The 15,388-nt window shown below is 37.3% G+C and overlaps 2 protein-coding genes across 3 annotated transcripts; one reads left to right on the top strand and one right to left on the bottom strand.

Annotated features, from left to right (window-relative positions):
* Positions 1–1,237: 1,237 nt before the first annotated feature.
* On the top strand, positions 1,238–4,694 carry LOC113302266 (GLABROUS1 enhancer-binding protein-like 2). Of its 2 annotated transcripts, XM_026551158.1 has the most exons (3): positions 1,238–1,618; positions 3,771–3,836; positions 4,454–4,694. In XM_026551158.1, the coding sequence occupies exons 1-3, from the start codon at positions 1,301–1,303 to the stop codon at positions 4,541–4,543; spliced, it is 474 nt and encodes a 157-aa protein (XP_026406943.1). In that variant the 5' UTR covers positions 1,238–1,300; the 3' UTR covers positions 4,544–4,694. The 2 variants fall into 2 exon arrangements, with proteins under 2 accessions (XP_026406943.1, XP_026406944.1); XM_026551159.1 differs by lacking the exon at positions 3,771–3,836.
* LOC113305837 (UDP-glycosyltransferase 92A1-like) lies at positions 4,559–11,030 on the bottom strand (the record flags this gene model as incomplete). Its single annotated transcript, XM_026554835.1, has 3 exons — positions 11,013–11,030; positions 10,329–10,523; positions 4,559–5,131 (listed from the first exon to the last, which is right to left on the bottom strand). Coding segments are annotated over exons 1-3 (786 nt in total), but the record flags the coding sequence as incomplete, so codon positions are not given.
* Between the last annotated feature and the right edge of the window lie 4,358 nt (positions 11,031–15,388).

Here is a 15,388-nt window from a genome sequence, read left to right as displayed (position 1 = left end):
GTGTGTTACTTTAACCTCCGAATATACTCAATTTTCGAATATTAGTACCACCATAATCGGTAGTAAATTTGATTTCCGAATGTATATTGGCCCCAAAATGTGATTTTGCAAAATCTTAAAATTTTCGAATTTTGGTACTACCATAATCGGTAGTAAAGTGTGTTACTTTAACCTCCGAATATATTCAATTTTCGAATATTAGTACTACCATAATCGGTAGTAAATTTGACTTCCGAATGTATATTGGCCCCAAAATATGATTTTGCGAAAATCCTAAAATTTTCGAACTTTGGTACTACCATAATCGGTAGTAAAGTGTGTTACTTTAACCTCCGAATATACTAAATTTTCGAATTTTAGTACTACCATAATCAGAAGTGAATTGTGTTAATAAGTGATGCTTATTATCTGCCGATTGTGTTCATGGCCTCAAATTCAAATTTTCAAAACTTAACAAAAGTTTCAAAAAATTTCTACTTTCACAATCGGTAGTTAATGGTGTTCATTATCTATCGATTGTGCGTAACTTTTTGTACAGAGAAATTTAATTTTTAGAATCAAGAATAATCGGTAGATATCGGTCAATTTACCTACCGATTATGGTTGATGTTCTTAAGAACATCAACCATAATCGGTAGGTAAAGTAGATTATTATCTACCGATCATGTTTCTGCTAGTGTAAATCCAAGAACATCAACCATAATCGGTAGGTAAAATAGATAGTTATCTACCGATTATGTTTCTGCTACTGTAAATCCAAGAAAATTTTCGGATCAAAATTTTGATTTCAAGTAATCAAATCCTAATTTTGAATCACAACTACTATCATCTATTCGTTTTGTTTATTGAACTCCTTTTTTTTTGATGTTCTAAGTTTCAACTTTAAGGTTTATGAATTTTGGGTTTTAATTTTAAACAATCAATCATAACATTTGTTTGATCGATGATCTTTGTTTTCAATCAAAATTAAAATGATGGAAAAAAATTTCAATGGGTGGAAAAGAGAAGAAGAAGTGGAATGATATGATTATGAAAATAAAGGATATAGGTTTAGATTTAGTATAAAGGTGAAGGACAATATAGACAATTTTTATTTTTAAGACATCCCTTAACCTCCTTCAATGGATGGGAATAAAAAGGTGACCCCTAATTCCTTTTGAGTGGCCCCTAAAAACGCTAGGAAACAAAAGCCATGGCATCTACACCAGACCTAACCCCATCCTCTGCCGAACCCCACTAAAACCCTGTTAAACGCAAAACAGCAGATGGAGATAATAACAACAACCCTGATCTTAGCCCTATGCAAGACCCTAACCCTGACCTTGCCATTACCCTTCATGAAAACAAATCTTCTCCTTCCCCACTTAAGTTCCATCGAATATGGTCTGATTCGGATGAAATTCAATTGTTACAAGGTCTTATTGATTCCACAAAGATGGGTTTGATTTTCCCTCGTGATCTTGGGCTCCTTCAATTCTCTAAAGGATCCATGTCTAAATCTTATACCAAAAATCAACTCTATGAGAAACATCGTCGATTACGTGAGAAATTTCGTGTTATTTCTGAAAGAATCACTCGAGGTCTTGATTTTTCACTTCGTGTTAGCTCGCAGACTGAGGTTGGTTCTCGAGAACGATCAATAATTTTATGCTGTAGAGAAAATTTTAATTTAAAGTTGTCTACTTGTGCTTTTTTTTTTGGTCCTACTGAATGGCTAATTTCATTCAGTTTTGTAGATTTTATCTCATACATTACTGGTTAATGAGTTATTTGAAGGAAATTCTTTGTTTTGCTTATGAGTTCCCGTATTTATTGCTAATGTGGAAAAGAAACTTTGCTGTTACGTTGCTTAAGACATGAATTATTTTGTAGATTTTAGTAACTCTTTGTTTACTGTCAAAAGACTTGTTGAATTTTAATGTTGGGCAAGAGAATTAGTATTGTACCGGTGGATATTTTGGGAGAATTCTTAGGAACCCAATTGCATGTACACCCCAAAATAACTATAAGTAAATATCTGGGTAGTGAAAACCAATTTTTTAAAAGGGATTTGTCATTATTCATAGCATCATATGAAAATGTATATCTTTCTTTCGTCAAGCAGCCTCTAGTAATGGTAACTTCGGCAACGTTCATACGAATATAGCATAAGTTGAGTAAAGAAAGGCTACTTTTCAGTCAAATAGATGCTGATCCTGCTTCTAGGACTGTTATTTTTGCTCCTTTTTGGGATTCTAGCACACATTCTTTAACTTTTGTGAAAGCTTCTCCTTCTCCCATTTGGGGATTTTACATTGATGTTGAGATGACTTGCGGAAGGCAAAGTAGTTGATGACGAGGTGAGTCATTATAAGTTTCCTTTTTATTTCAGTAATATGTGAACATACAAGTTCTTATTTGATTATCTAGTTTACTTTGTATTTTGAATGCCAGCAGTTCAATTCCTAAAGTGTCTGCTCTGCTTAGCATCTTACTCATTTGGTATTAATTATTAGGAGTTAAGACCACGTTTAGCTGTACTACTTAGTTTCAAATATATCAAACATTTCCATCTTTTGATTCAGATTCCCTGTGCAACACATTACTTACCTTATTCTGATAGTTATTAAGTAAACCATTCTACCATGTTACTAATAGCTCCTGCTAGCAACCGTTAGAAACCAATAGTGTCTGGTGGGGCGTGTGCGAGGTGCTCCGTTCGAGCACATAAATGCAGCTCATACTGAATTTCCTCGCAGGTGGTTAAATAATAAATACAGAATTAAACTAGTATTGTTGTCACACAGTAAAATACGGAAATGAACTTGGGTCGGTGATGATATCTGAGTTGATCTTTTGGATATCTATGTGAGAGCGGTTCACCAGACACAGCACTCTTTCCTTCTCTCAGAATCAGAATATTAGCCTTGTCATGTTGCTCAAATCAGGTCTTTGTGCTGTAGCCATTGTCATTTTCATCTTTTTACTCCTCATTCCTTTTGTTACAATTATGTCTTCGGTTGCAATTTAGATCTGGATCTCGCAATTTTCTCTATCTTCCACTCTTACTTCCGTTGCTTCCGTAAAGATTTTTCTATTTTACCATAAATTAACATCAGGTGAAACCAAATCTTTTGGGCATCATGTTAATGCTTGATCCAAGCTGTGCATGTTGTGTTTAGACCTTCAATTCCTGCTTGAATTTCTCGAAAACTTAGGGAATTTTTAAGATTTTGAGGTATTTTTCACGGATCATTAGGGATGAATATCATCCCTTCGGATACGATAAGTTTCATCAATTAGAATTCAGTACGTAGTTTCGGGTGGAGGGTTACATTAATTACATTTTAATTGAACATTGAACATCAATCATGATTCAGAACTAGTGTTTCTGTTTCCCAAATTAGCTGCTCGACAAGTTGTTGAGGTGGTAGTTATTTGTACAGTGCCTATGGAGGCGTCACCCAGTCCATTGGTAGTCCTGGATTTAATTGCTTCTTTATATTGTTTGTATATCCAAACCATAACCTGAAATTCTGTAGCCTGTAACTCTGTTTTCAGTAGCGTCAAATATCAAGTAAAATATATGGCCAAAGTAACAGGAAAACAAAATTAGCATACATACTACCAGATACCCGTGCAACTCGTTTGCAGTTTTATGTTATACGAACTCTGGTTGCTATGGTCATGTTTCAACATGGTATCCATTTCATTTACATGAGTAGGCAATACCATTGGACATGAGCATAAACTGATATATCGAATCCAATGACTCAATCTGCCAAATACAGGGTTTACTCGATGTGGACTTCTATAGAATCGCTAAGACCAGCAACTTTAAAAGAATTTGGAAGAAGGTGAGATAGGTGAGAAACGTGAGCTATCCTCGGACAGACACTTTAATTGTGTAATGGTAGTAAAAATTATTATTCCATGGCACTTCTGAACCATTATTACAGACTTCAGGTTTTTGTTTTCTTCTTTTCATAGATCCGTGGGAATCTAAATATTGTAGCTTATACTTTGTTTTCTTCTTTTCATAGATCATAGTTAAGTCTGTGCCTGGGAATCTAAATACTGTAGCTTATCTTTTCTTCTTTTAATAGATCATTGTTAGGTTTCTCCTTTTCATAGATCATAGTTAAGTCTGTGCCTGGGAATCTAAATACTGTAGCTTATCTTTTCTTCTTTTAATAGATCATTGTTAGGTTTGTGTCTGGCAATCTAAATATTGTAGCTTATATATAGCGAAGGAGGTTATTCCCCCTCTCCCTTCGAACTCATGGTTTGGTTCTAATCCTATTCGTATTTCTAACTCTTTCAAGTTTGGCAACAAGTCTGTGAATGAAATTTTTGTTTGCTCTAGAAAAATAAAATTGCATACTTCTTTTGGTATGAGAACTTAAATTGCATTGTTGTGCTAGACAAAGCTGGAATTTCTCTGATGAAAAATCATTTTCAAGAATGTATGCAGACTACAGAGAAATCAGATCGAAGGAGTAACAACAACTTCATAAGCAAATTGGATCAAACATGGAAGGAAGAGCAATCAGATTTTGGATGACGTGGTGTGTAAGTGGTTGCCATGGCGACCCATCTTCATCATCTCTTTCTTTCTTAACAATGCTGCTTCGAAAAACTTCTTGATACCCTTCACAGAAGAACCTTCCAGACCTTCATCTTCTCTGATGGCATTCTTAATCATCTCCCTAATTTTAAAAGCTTTCTTTCTCATCTCAAGGTCTTTCTTATTCATAACTAAATCTAGTAGTCTCACCACATCTTCATGTTTGACTTCATTTCTGTTCCCTTTTGCCAATTCAACACAAACCCCAATTTCTTCTTCCAACAACCTTGAATTACTAGGTTGATCAGCTGAAAGTGACCATCCGATTATTGGAACCCCAAAATACAGACTTTCTAAAACGGAGTTCCATCTGCAATGACTAAGAAACACTGATGTAGATTTGTGTGATAGAATCTCCAACTGAGGTGCGCACTTTCTCACTAGTAATCCTTTGTTTTTCTCCTTCATCCTTTCTTCGAATCCTCCGGGTAACCATTCTGATCTAAATTCTACATTTATATCAAAACCTAAGGGTGGTCTAATAACCCAGATGAAATTCTTGTCACTCTTTTCTAATCCAATTGTGTTATGGTCCAACACCAAACACAATGGATATTAGACCAAATACTTAAGAGAACCAGGATAAAATCCTTTGAGTTGGGGGTTAGCCACCTCTATGAAGAAGTTTAAGAGAAAGAGATTAAAGAGTTTTATGTTTATTAATTGATAACCCAAATAATAGTTGGCCAGGCTATATATATAGCTTCAAAGCAGTGCAGCAAAAGTAAAGAAACTAGAGTTTGAATAACTATCTAAACAAGGAAATAAACTAACTAATACTGGTAGTTCTAAACAAGGAAACTGGTTATGATACGTGGAGTTGGTGTCACAACAACCCACCCTCCTGGAAAATAGACTTGCCCTCAAGTCTTAAAATCTGGAAACCTTGTAATGAATTCATCAGCATCCTCCCAAGTGGCTTCATCTTCAGGATGATTTTTCCAGTGCACTCACCATTGCGTCTCAGCAGTATGACCTTTCTTGTACATTCTACGATGTAAGATTGCAGAAGGTTCCCATTTATCATAATCAATGATATCTGGTAAAACAACAATGATGTTAACATTCATGCCCAATTTTCGTTTTAGCTGAGAAACGTGGAAAACATGATGAATGCGACTTGTGGTAGGAAGTTTTAGTTTATAAGCCACACTTCCAATTTTCTCCAGAACTCTAAAAGGACCATATAATCGAGGGGAGAGCTTCGAAAAAGATGTGCTAGCCACAGTAGTTTGCCGGTATGGTTGTAGTCGCAAATAAACCCAATCATTAACCTGAAAAGATCTTTCAGTGCGATGAGAATTAGCATATTTCTTCATCTGAATTTGAGCTTCAAACAAGTGCGATTTTAAAAGTTTAAGAGTGTGATCTCTTGCTAGGAGATTGAGATCAACATCATGCACATGTGTAGAGCCTGGTAAATATGATAAAATTGTTGGAGGAGATCGACTGTATAAAGCTTCATAAGGAGTCATTTGAATGGCAGTATGAAAGCTTGTATTATACCACCATTCAGCCAATTGCAGCCATTTAAACCAATCCTTGGGTTTCATACCAGCAAAACAACGTAACCAAAGTTCTATTAGTAACCTCAGTTTTGACCATCTGATTGTGGATGATAAGCTGAACTATGGCATAACTGTGTGCCTTGTAAAGCAAAATAAGATGTCCAAAAGTTACTCATGAATATCACATCCCTGTCACTGACAATACTTCTTGGCATTCCATGAAGACGAACTATTTCTCTTATAAACACTTCTGCAACTGTGCTGGCAAAGTATGGATGCGATAAAGCAAGAAAATGAGCATACTTGGAAAGGCGATCAACCACAACTAAGATTGAACTTTTTCTCTCAGATAATGGAAACCCATCAATGAAATCCATCGAAATATCAAGCCAAACACCAGCGGGTATTGGTAAAAGATTTAACAAACTAGGAGGAGAGATTGATTCAGATTTATTGCGTTGGCAGATGTCACAGTGATCAATGAACTGCTTAAGAGAATTTTTCATTCCTCTCCAATAAATTTTTTGTTGAAGTCTCTTGAGAGTTCGTAAATAACTTGAATGACCCCCCAGTGGAGTTGCATGAAATTCTGCAAGTAATTTGGAACACCAGGAAGAAGAAGAAACAACCACAATGCGCTGCTTATATCTCAAAATACCATCTGTGTAAGTGTAATGACGCTTAAAATCAGGATTAGCCTTCAAACTGTCAATAAGTGACGCATATTCTTCATCCTGATGACACTCAGCGACAATATCATGCACACCAGAAAAGATGGGTGTGGAGAGTAAAGCTAGTTGAGGACCTGACAGTCGAGATAAGGCATCTGCAACAATATTCTCCTTACCTTTACGAAAAATAATCTGATAGTCATATTCCAATAACTTAGATAACCATTTTTGTTGTTCCATAGATGACAGTTTTTGATCCAAAAAATATTTCAAACTCCTATCATCTGTATAAATCTTGAAGTGTCGTCCCATTAAGTATGGTCGCCACTTCTGAACAGCAGACACAATTGCCAACATCTCTTTATCATAGATGGCAAGGTTTAAGTTCTTACCAGATAATGGTTTGCTGTAATAAGCAATAGGTCTTTGAGATTGCAATAACACAACACCTAGACCACCACCAGAAGCGTCACACTCAAGATAAAATTCCTTTTTGAAATCAGGTAGGGTTAATACAGGAGTCGTAGTAAGAGCATGTTGTAGTTGTTTGAAAGAAATTGTTGCAGCATCAGTCCAGGCAAACACATCTTTTTTTAACAGCTGAGTTAAGGGATGACTAATTATGCCAAAGTTCTTAACAAACTTGCGATAATAGCCAGCAAGACCCAAAAATGCTCTAAGCTCTTTAATTGTACTAGGAATAGGCCAAGAGAGAATGCTTTTAATTTTATCATCCTCAACTGAGACACCTTCAGATGAAATAACATGGCCTAAATACCCCACAGAAGATTGAGCAAATATGCACTTGGATTCCTTCACAAACAACTTATGAGAGCTTAAAATCTCAAAAACTACTTTTAAATGTTCAGCATGCTCAGAAAAACTCTTGCTATAGATCAATATATCATCGAAAAACACAAGTTCAAACCTTCGCAAAAAGGGTCTGAAGATGTGATTCATCAAGCTCTGAAAGGTGGCTGGTGCATTCGAAAGACCAAATGGCATTACCAGAAACTCGTAATGCCCATCATGAGTACGAAAAGCAGTCTTTGTGAATATCAGGGCCAAAGAGTCTGATTTGATAATAACCAGAGCGTAAGTCCAGCTCTGTGAATATACAAGCACCATATAATTCATTAAGAAGTTCGTCAACCATAGGGATGGGAAAACGATCTTTTATGGTGATCTTATTTAGTGCACGATAATCCACACAGATTCTCCAAGAGCCATCTTTCTTTCGAACCATCAAAATGGGAGAAGAAAATGGACTTGAACTCTGCCGAATAAGTCCAGCTTGTTGTAGTTCTGAAATTATCTTCTCTATTTCATTCTTCTGAAAATGTGGGTAACGGTAAGGACGAACATTGACAGGTGATGAATCAGGTAGTAATGAAATATGATGGTCATGCTGTCTTGAAGGAGGCAGTGTTGTAGGAGTCTCAAAAATATCTGAATATGCAAATACCAATTGTTGGATTTCAGGTGCTAGAACTGAAGCAGTGATAGGTGGAACATCATTTAAGGCACATAATTGGAACAGAAATCCATATTGCTCCCTATCCAATAAACGCTGCATGGGAATACTATCCAACATCATTAATGTTGGAGAATCATTGCCAACCAAAATAATGTCAGAATCCTTGCTGCGGAATTTCATTGTCAGAGCCTCAAAATCCCAAGAAATTGCTCCTAATGTGCGTAACCATTGAATGCCTAGGACAACATCACAACCACTAATAGATAAGAGATGAAAATCAGAAGTAAACTCATAATTTTGGAATTTAAGTGGAATATTAGGGCAAAAACCTTCAGTACTAATCTGACCACCATCACCAATTGCCACACGTAAAGCAGCATTGGCAGAGCAAATTGGATAACCATATTGCTTAGCGATTCTTGGATGAAGGAAATTATGAGTAGAACCCGAATCCAGAAGAACTGTTAATGGTTGTCCTTTTGTAAAACCTGAGATGCGCATTGTTCTAAGAGAATGAGAACTCATTAATGAGTTAAAGGAAAGTGTTGGCTCCGGTGTTTCAACAACCGTGCCTTTTTCTTCGACAAATTCCTCATTCAGTTTCTCAACAACAAACTCATCTGTATCTGGTGATCCCTCCAATATCAACAACCTTGGCTTCAAACACAAATGTCCCGGGGTAAATAATTGATCACAATTAAAACACAACCCTTTGTCACGTTTTTTTTTTGTTCTTCCCATGTAAGCCTCTTAGCTCCAGGAGGTAGATTAGGTTTACTAAATGGAGTAACAGTAGCAGCTGGTGTAGACCTGAGCGGTGGAGGACGATAAGGTTTTGGGGTAGAGCTGGCTAACAAAACCTCTTATTGATTAATTGCTTTTGTGAAAGCCGTGGTTAAGGTTGAAGGTTCAAGTAGTTTAACCATGGAACCAATATCCGGCTTGACTAAATGAATAAAACAATTGATCAAGTGATCCTCAGGAAAATCTGTGACAAAATTCAACAATCTTTCGAACTCAGGAATGTGCTCACGGACTGTACCTTTTTGCTTAATTGTGTTGATTGCCATGCGAGCATCTATAAACTTCTTAGAAGAAAAACGAGCACGAACAAGTGAACAAAACTCCAACCATGTAGTTACAGTAACTGTTGTTCTTTTCCATCGATACCAAGCATTGGCATCACCCTTAAGATGAGCAGAAGCAATGGAAAGTTTCATATTATCATCAACAACATGTAAAGTGAAATATTGGTCTGCATTAAAAATCCAACCATCAGGATCATCACCATCAAAAGTTGGGAATTTCAGACTGATTGAGCCAGCGTGGATATTAGTTTCATTACCACCAGGAGGAGGTGGAGGTGGTGGAGGTGGAGGTGCAGCACCATTACGCTGGTGAACCTGAGGCATAAATTCCCTAAATACCGCTTGTAGAGTAGTTCCTAAGGTTGCAGTTAAGGATGTTGTGAGATCAGTTGCGAGAGTGGTTGACAGCTCTGTTGCATGCTCAGATAGATCCACTTTTCTATCAGCACGATCTTCTTCACGCAACTGCTTCTCTTCAGCTTTCTTTCTGTCGCGTGCTTCTTCATCGTGGACATGATTGTTGTTAATGGTTGTGATAATAGTATCAATCTTGGTTGTAACTCCATTGATGCTTTGTTGCAGGATAGACAAATCTTCTGTGTATGTCATCGCGTAAAAAAAAAATTGTAGAATTTAGGGTTTGAGCAAAACCTGCTCTGATCCAGGTGTTATGGTCCAACACCAAACACGATGGATATTAGACCTACTTAAGAGAACCAGGATAAAACCCTTTGAGTTGGGGGTTAACCACCTCTATGAAGAAGTTTAAGAGAAATAGATTAAAGAGTTTTATGTTTATTAACTGATAACCCAAATAATAGTTAGCCAGGCTATATATATATAGCTTCAAAGCCGTACAGCAGAAGTAAAGAAACTAGAGTTTGAATAGCTATCTAAACAAGGAAATAAACTAACTAATTCTGGTAGTTCTAAACAAGGAAACTGGTTATGATATGTGGAGTTGGTGTCACAACAAATTGCTAATTCCATTATTTGTGATTTAGAAATTGTATCTTGAGACCCAAATGAAATGTATAAAACTGAACTATTTTCATGATTTTCAAGCCATTGAATAATATCAGAACTGGTTGTGGTGATTTCAGATTCATTGAGTGCTAATGAATAATCACTAACAAGTCCAACTGCCCAAACAACGTTTTGACCTAGTTTTGACTTGAAATAAGACAATCCAAATTGGTCAAAGTTCTTCAATTGTGTTTATCAAGAACTCATCATATTTCAATGTTTGAGAAAGTTCTGTTTTAAGAAACAGAGACCAAGTATCGTTACCAGTTGCTTGGAGTTGAAGATTTGATATTTGAGATCTCTGAATCTTGAAATTCTGGGAGAAATCAGGTAAAAAAATTTCCTCAGAAACTTTTTGATGAATTGATTTATCCAAACTGAATAAAAAATTCCCATACCATAAGCACCACCAGCAATAAAAACAGAACGAAAAATCCCAAATTCCTGAGGAATTTCAACAGTCCATGCGAAGAAAATATCAGATTTATACAAATATGAGTAACCACATGATCTGAGATGAATTTATGAAAATGGGGTTTAAGAGAACGTGTTAAAGAATAGGAAACTTTGTTTTTATTTCCTATTGTAGTTGTTCTTTCTGTATATAGTTTGGGTTCTATTAAGAATGTCATGTACGTCAAGTAATGTAAACATCTATATAAACACAGTTAATCTCGGGTTTTCTTATGTGAAGAAACCTATTACAATCTAAACTCTGTCTTGGTATCAGACAGGTCGCTCCTTATACGACCTGTTTAGGGTTTATCCTTTTTCGTCTTCTTTATTTTTCTTTCTTCATTCTTCTTCATGGCTACTGAATTTTCTTCACAGTCTTCCACAATATCTTCTTCAACCACTTCTTATGTGTCTTCTTTCTCTTCTACATCATCTATTTTTGTACATCAATCACCTTTTGAACGTTTACATGGTGTTATTTCAGAAAAGTTAACCGGTCATAAGTATCTGTTATGGAAAGCATAGTTTACACTGTATTTACATGGATATGATTTGGAGCAATATGTTGATGGTTCTCTCCAAACTCCACCAGATGTGGTTAATAATCTTCCTAACCTACAGTTTTTATCCTGGAGACGCACAGATAAGCTTCTTCTTGGCTGGATTATGTCATCTCTCACTGCTCCTGTTCTAGCTAAGGTTAAGTTGTGTGATACTTCCTTTGCTATCTGGACTAAACTTGATACTCTCTTTGCTTCTAAAACTGATGCTCATCTAATTCATCTCAAGGAATCCCTCTCATCATTCAAGAAGGGAAGTTCAACCATGTCTGATTACATTCAATCAATCAAAAGTATTGTGGATTCTCTTGTCGCCAGTGGTGTTGAAATTTTTGATAGATAATTTCGTCATTATGTTGTTAAGAGACTTGATTCATCGTATGAATCAATTGTTAGCTCTTTAATCACCACGATGGGTGTTATTATTGCTGAGGAATTTGAATCCATGCTGCTCTCTTATGATTTACGTGTTACTGCACAAAATCAGGTTGTTCTCTCGTCACCACTTGCTAATGTTACTTCTGTGAATCGTACTGAGGATGTTCCGCTTACAAGAGACGAAAAACCAGTTGTTTTTTGTCACATATGTATTAAACCTTTTCATAATGCTCGAGACTGTCGTAAGAGATTAGACATAATGACCTACCCTCCTCGTGACAAACGTTCACAGCCCAAGAATAATGCTCCCAGAGGACGACGACCATTGTCTAATGCTCCACCTGCTTATGCTACATCTCAAAATTCTGTTTATGTCTATCATTGGCTTCCCGATAATGGCGCGACGAATCATATGACCAATGATCTTAGTAACCTATACACCCATTATGAATACAATGGCCCTGATCATATTCAAACTGTTGGAGGTTCATCCTTGCCGATTTCAAATACTGGTGATGGTATTCTTGCCACTCCTACTCGTAAGTTTCTTCTTCCTAATGTTCTTCATGTTACACATCTCTCCACAAATCTTGTATGTGTTTCAAAATTCTTCCTTGATAATAATGTTTATTTTGAATTCTATGGCTCTTTTTCTCTTGTGAAGGATCGCAAAACTGGGGAGGTAGTACTTCGAGGAATGGTCAATAAGGAGGGTCTTTATACTCTTCTTCCTATCTCACGTGTTTCTGCTCTTGTTGGTTAACATACTTCTTTACATACATGACACTCTCGTTTAGGGCATCCAATGCTCAAAACTGTTAAAGCCATTGTCTCAAAGAACAACTTACCTGTTTCTGCTTTTAAATTCTCTGTGTGTCAGTCGTGTTTAGCCAATAAAAGTCATAAGCTTAGTTTTACTCCTAGTACTACAGTTAATGAACATCCTTTGGATCTTATTGTTTCAGATGTTTGGGGTTCTGCGCCACTTTTATCTAATGAAGGTTTTCGGTACTATGTTATTTTTGTGGATGCTTTTAGTCGTTTCACTTGGATTTATCCTATGTACACAAAAATTGATGTTATTGGAATTTTTGATGTCTTTTATCGCCAAGTGCAAAACTCTCTTTGGCCGAAAAATAAAAAATTTGGTACAGAATATAAGAAACTCGTTAAAATTCTGCAACACAATGGTACCCAACACTCATCTTGGGGTGGGCTTACTACTTAGATGCTTTCAGCAGTTATCCGCTCCGCACTTGGCTACCCCGCCTTACTTGTCCCCATACTTCTGCTCAAAATGGTCTTGCAGAAAGAGGACATCGTCACATAGTTGAAACGGGCTTAACACTCCTATCCATGGCTTCCGTTCCGCCTCATTTCTGGTATGATGCTTTTTCTACTCCCACTTTTCTTATGAATCGTGTTTCGTCGGTTCCTACAGGTTTTCAGTCTCTATATAAATTACTTTTTAATAAAGTCCTTTATTTTTTATCTCTTCAGACTTTTGGTTGCTTGTGCTTTCCTCATCTCAGAGATTATCGATCTAATAAACTTGAACCTCGGTCATCTCCTTGTGTCTTTCTTGGATATTGTGCAACTCGCAAGGGTTACAAGTGCTTACACATTTCTTCTGGTCGAGTTTATTGGTCGCGTCATGTTGTTTTCGATGAGTCTTGTTTTCCTTTTGCAGCCTCTACTCCATCGGTACTACCATCTTCCCCGAATCCTTCACAGGTAACCTCTTTCCCCCCCTCTTTTCCGTACCTATTTCCCCCACTTCTATTTCCGCTGCTTCGATCCCCTCCTGCAATCGTTTCTGGTATGCATGATTCTGCTCGCAGTTCTGTTGATTTTTCGCAGCCTCCTCCAGTTGCTAGTCTGCCTGACTTATTTGCACGTCCACATCGATCAGCTGGTTCTTCTATCAACACACCGGCTGCAACTCCTACTATGGATGCTCTTCCTTCCGAGAGCACAACACAACCTTTGCATGCACTTGCTGGTCCACCTTTTTCGGTTATTGCATCATCTACAGAAGATGCAAAATCTTCTTTGTCTACACCTACAGATTCACCTACTTTAGTTATTGCCGATTCACCTGATTCACCTACTTCGGTTATTGCATCACCTAAGAAAGCTCAACATCCTTTTCTCACTGCCACTTCTCGTTTTGGCCAAACTTATTGCAGACGGTTACTATCTATGCCTTCTGCTTCTTCTGAGACTCCGGCGTTGGTTCCTGCTGCTGACCAACCAACTATTTCTGATGTCGTACAAGACCACCTACTTTCTGATGCCGTAGTGACCAATATGTTGCCGCCTCCTTTGCCTGAGCAATCTGTCGTAACTTCCAGACCGTCGACGAAAAATGATCATTCCATGATCACAAGAGGAAAGGACGGTATTTTCAAACCAAAAGCTCTTTCAGCTTCAAAATATGCAAAAATTACTGATGCATTTTTTGAGCCGATTTGTTATTCACAAGCAAAGCAAGATCCTAAATGGAGTAGGTCTATGGATGACCAATATAATTCACTTATTCAGAATGGCACTTGGTCTTTTGTTAAACGTACTCCGGATATGAACGTGGTAGGATGTAAATGGGTGTCTTGTGTCAAACACCTTGCTGGTGGCACTATTGAATGATGTAAGTCTAGATTAGTGGCACAAGGCTTTCATCAACGTGAAGGGAAGGACTATGGAGAAACTTTCAGTCTGGTAATCAAGCCTTGCACGATTCGTATTGTTCATACTTTGGCTCTTACATCTGCCTGGCCTATTCGACAACTTGATATTCAGAATGCATTTCTTAATGGTTTTCTTACGGAGGAGCTTTATATGAAGCAGCCTCCGGGTTATACTGATCCAAATTATCCTGATCATGTTTGTCGATTGCATAAATCGTTGTTTGGTCTCAAACAGGCACCAAGGGCGTGGTACAATCGTCTTAGTGTGTTTGTACAACAACTTGGTTTTGTTACTTCTCGAGCAGATTCTTCCTTGTTTATTCGCCGTTCATCTAGTGAAATTACGTATCTTCTGGTGTATGTTGACGACATTATCTTAACAGGCTCCTCTTCTTCTTATTTACAACATCTCATTGACACTCTTCACAAGGAATTTGCGCTCAAAGATCTTGGTGAGTTGTCTCTTTTTCTCGGTGTTAAAGTTACCCGAACATCTGATGGTTTGTTTCTCTCTCAGCGTTGGTATATAGAGGATTTATTGGAGCGTGCCAATATGCAAGGAGCTAAGCCTGTAAGTACTTCTTTTACCACTTCTAGCGAGTTAAATCTGCAAGGTGGAGTTCCTTTGAAAAATCATACTGAATATCGAAGTGTTGTTGGAGGTCTTCAATACTTGTTGATCACACGCCCTGAACTTGCTTTCTCGGTTAATAAAGTCTGTCAGTTTATGCAATATCCTACTGAACAGCATCTGCTTCTTGTTAAGAGAACTCTGCGATATTTACAAGGTACTTCTACTTATGGTCTTACTCTCCGACCTTCTTCTTCTTTGAAACTAAGTTTTCAAGCCTATACGGATGCTGATTGGGCTGGTGATCAACTTGATAGACGTTCCACTAGCGGCTATTGCGTCTACTTAGGATCGAATATC

The sequence above is a fragment of the Papaver somniferum genome, chromosome 8 (genome assembly GCF_003573695.1).
Source record: "Papaver somniferum cultivar HN1 chromosome 8, ASM357369v1, whole genome shotgun sequence".
Lineage (NCBI taxonomy): Eukaryota > Viridiplantae > Streptophyta > Magnoliopsida > Ranunculales > Papaveraceae > Papaver > Papaver somniferum.
The sequence above is the reverse complement of the archived record's forward strand: the minus strand, read 5'-3'. Positions and strand labels throughout refer to the sequence as shown.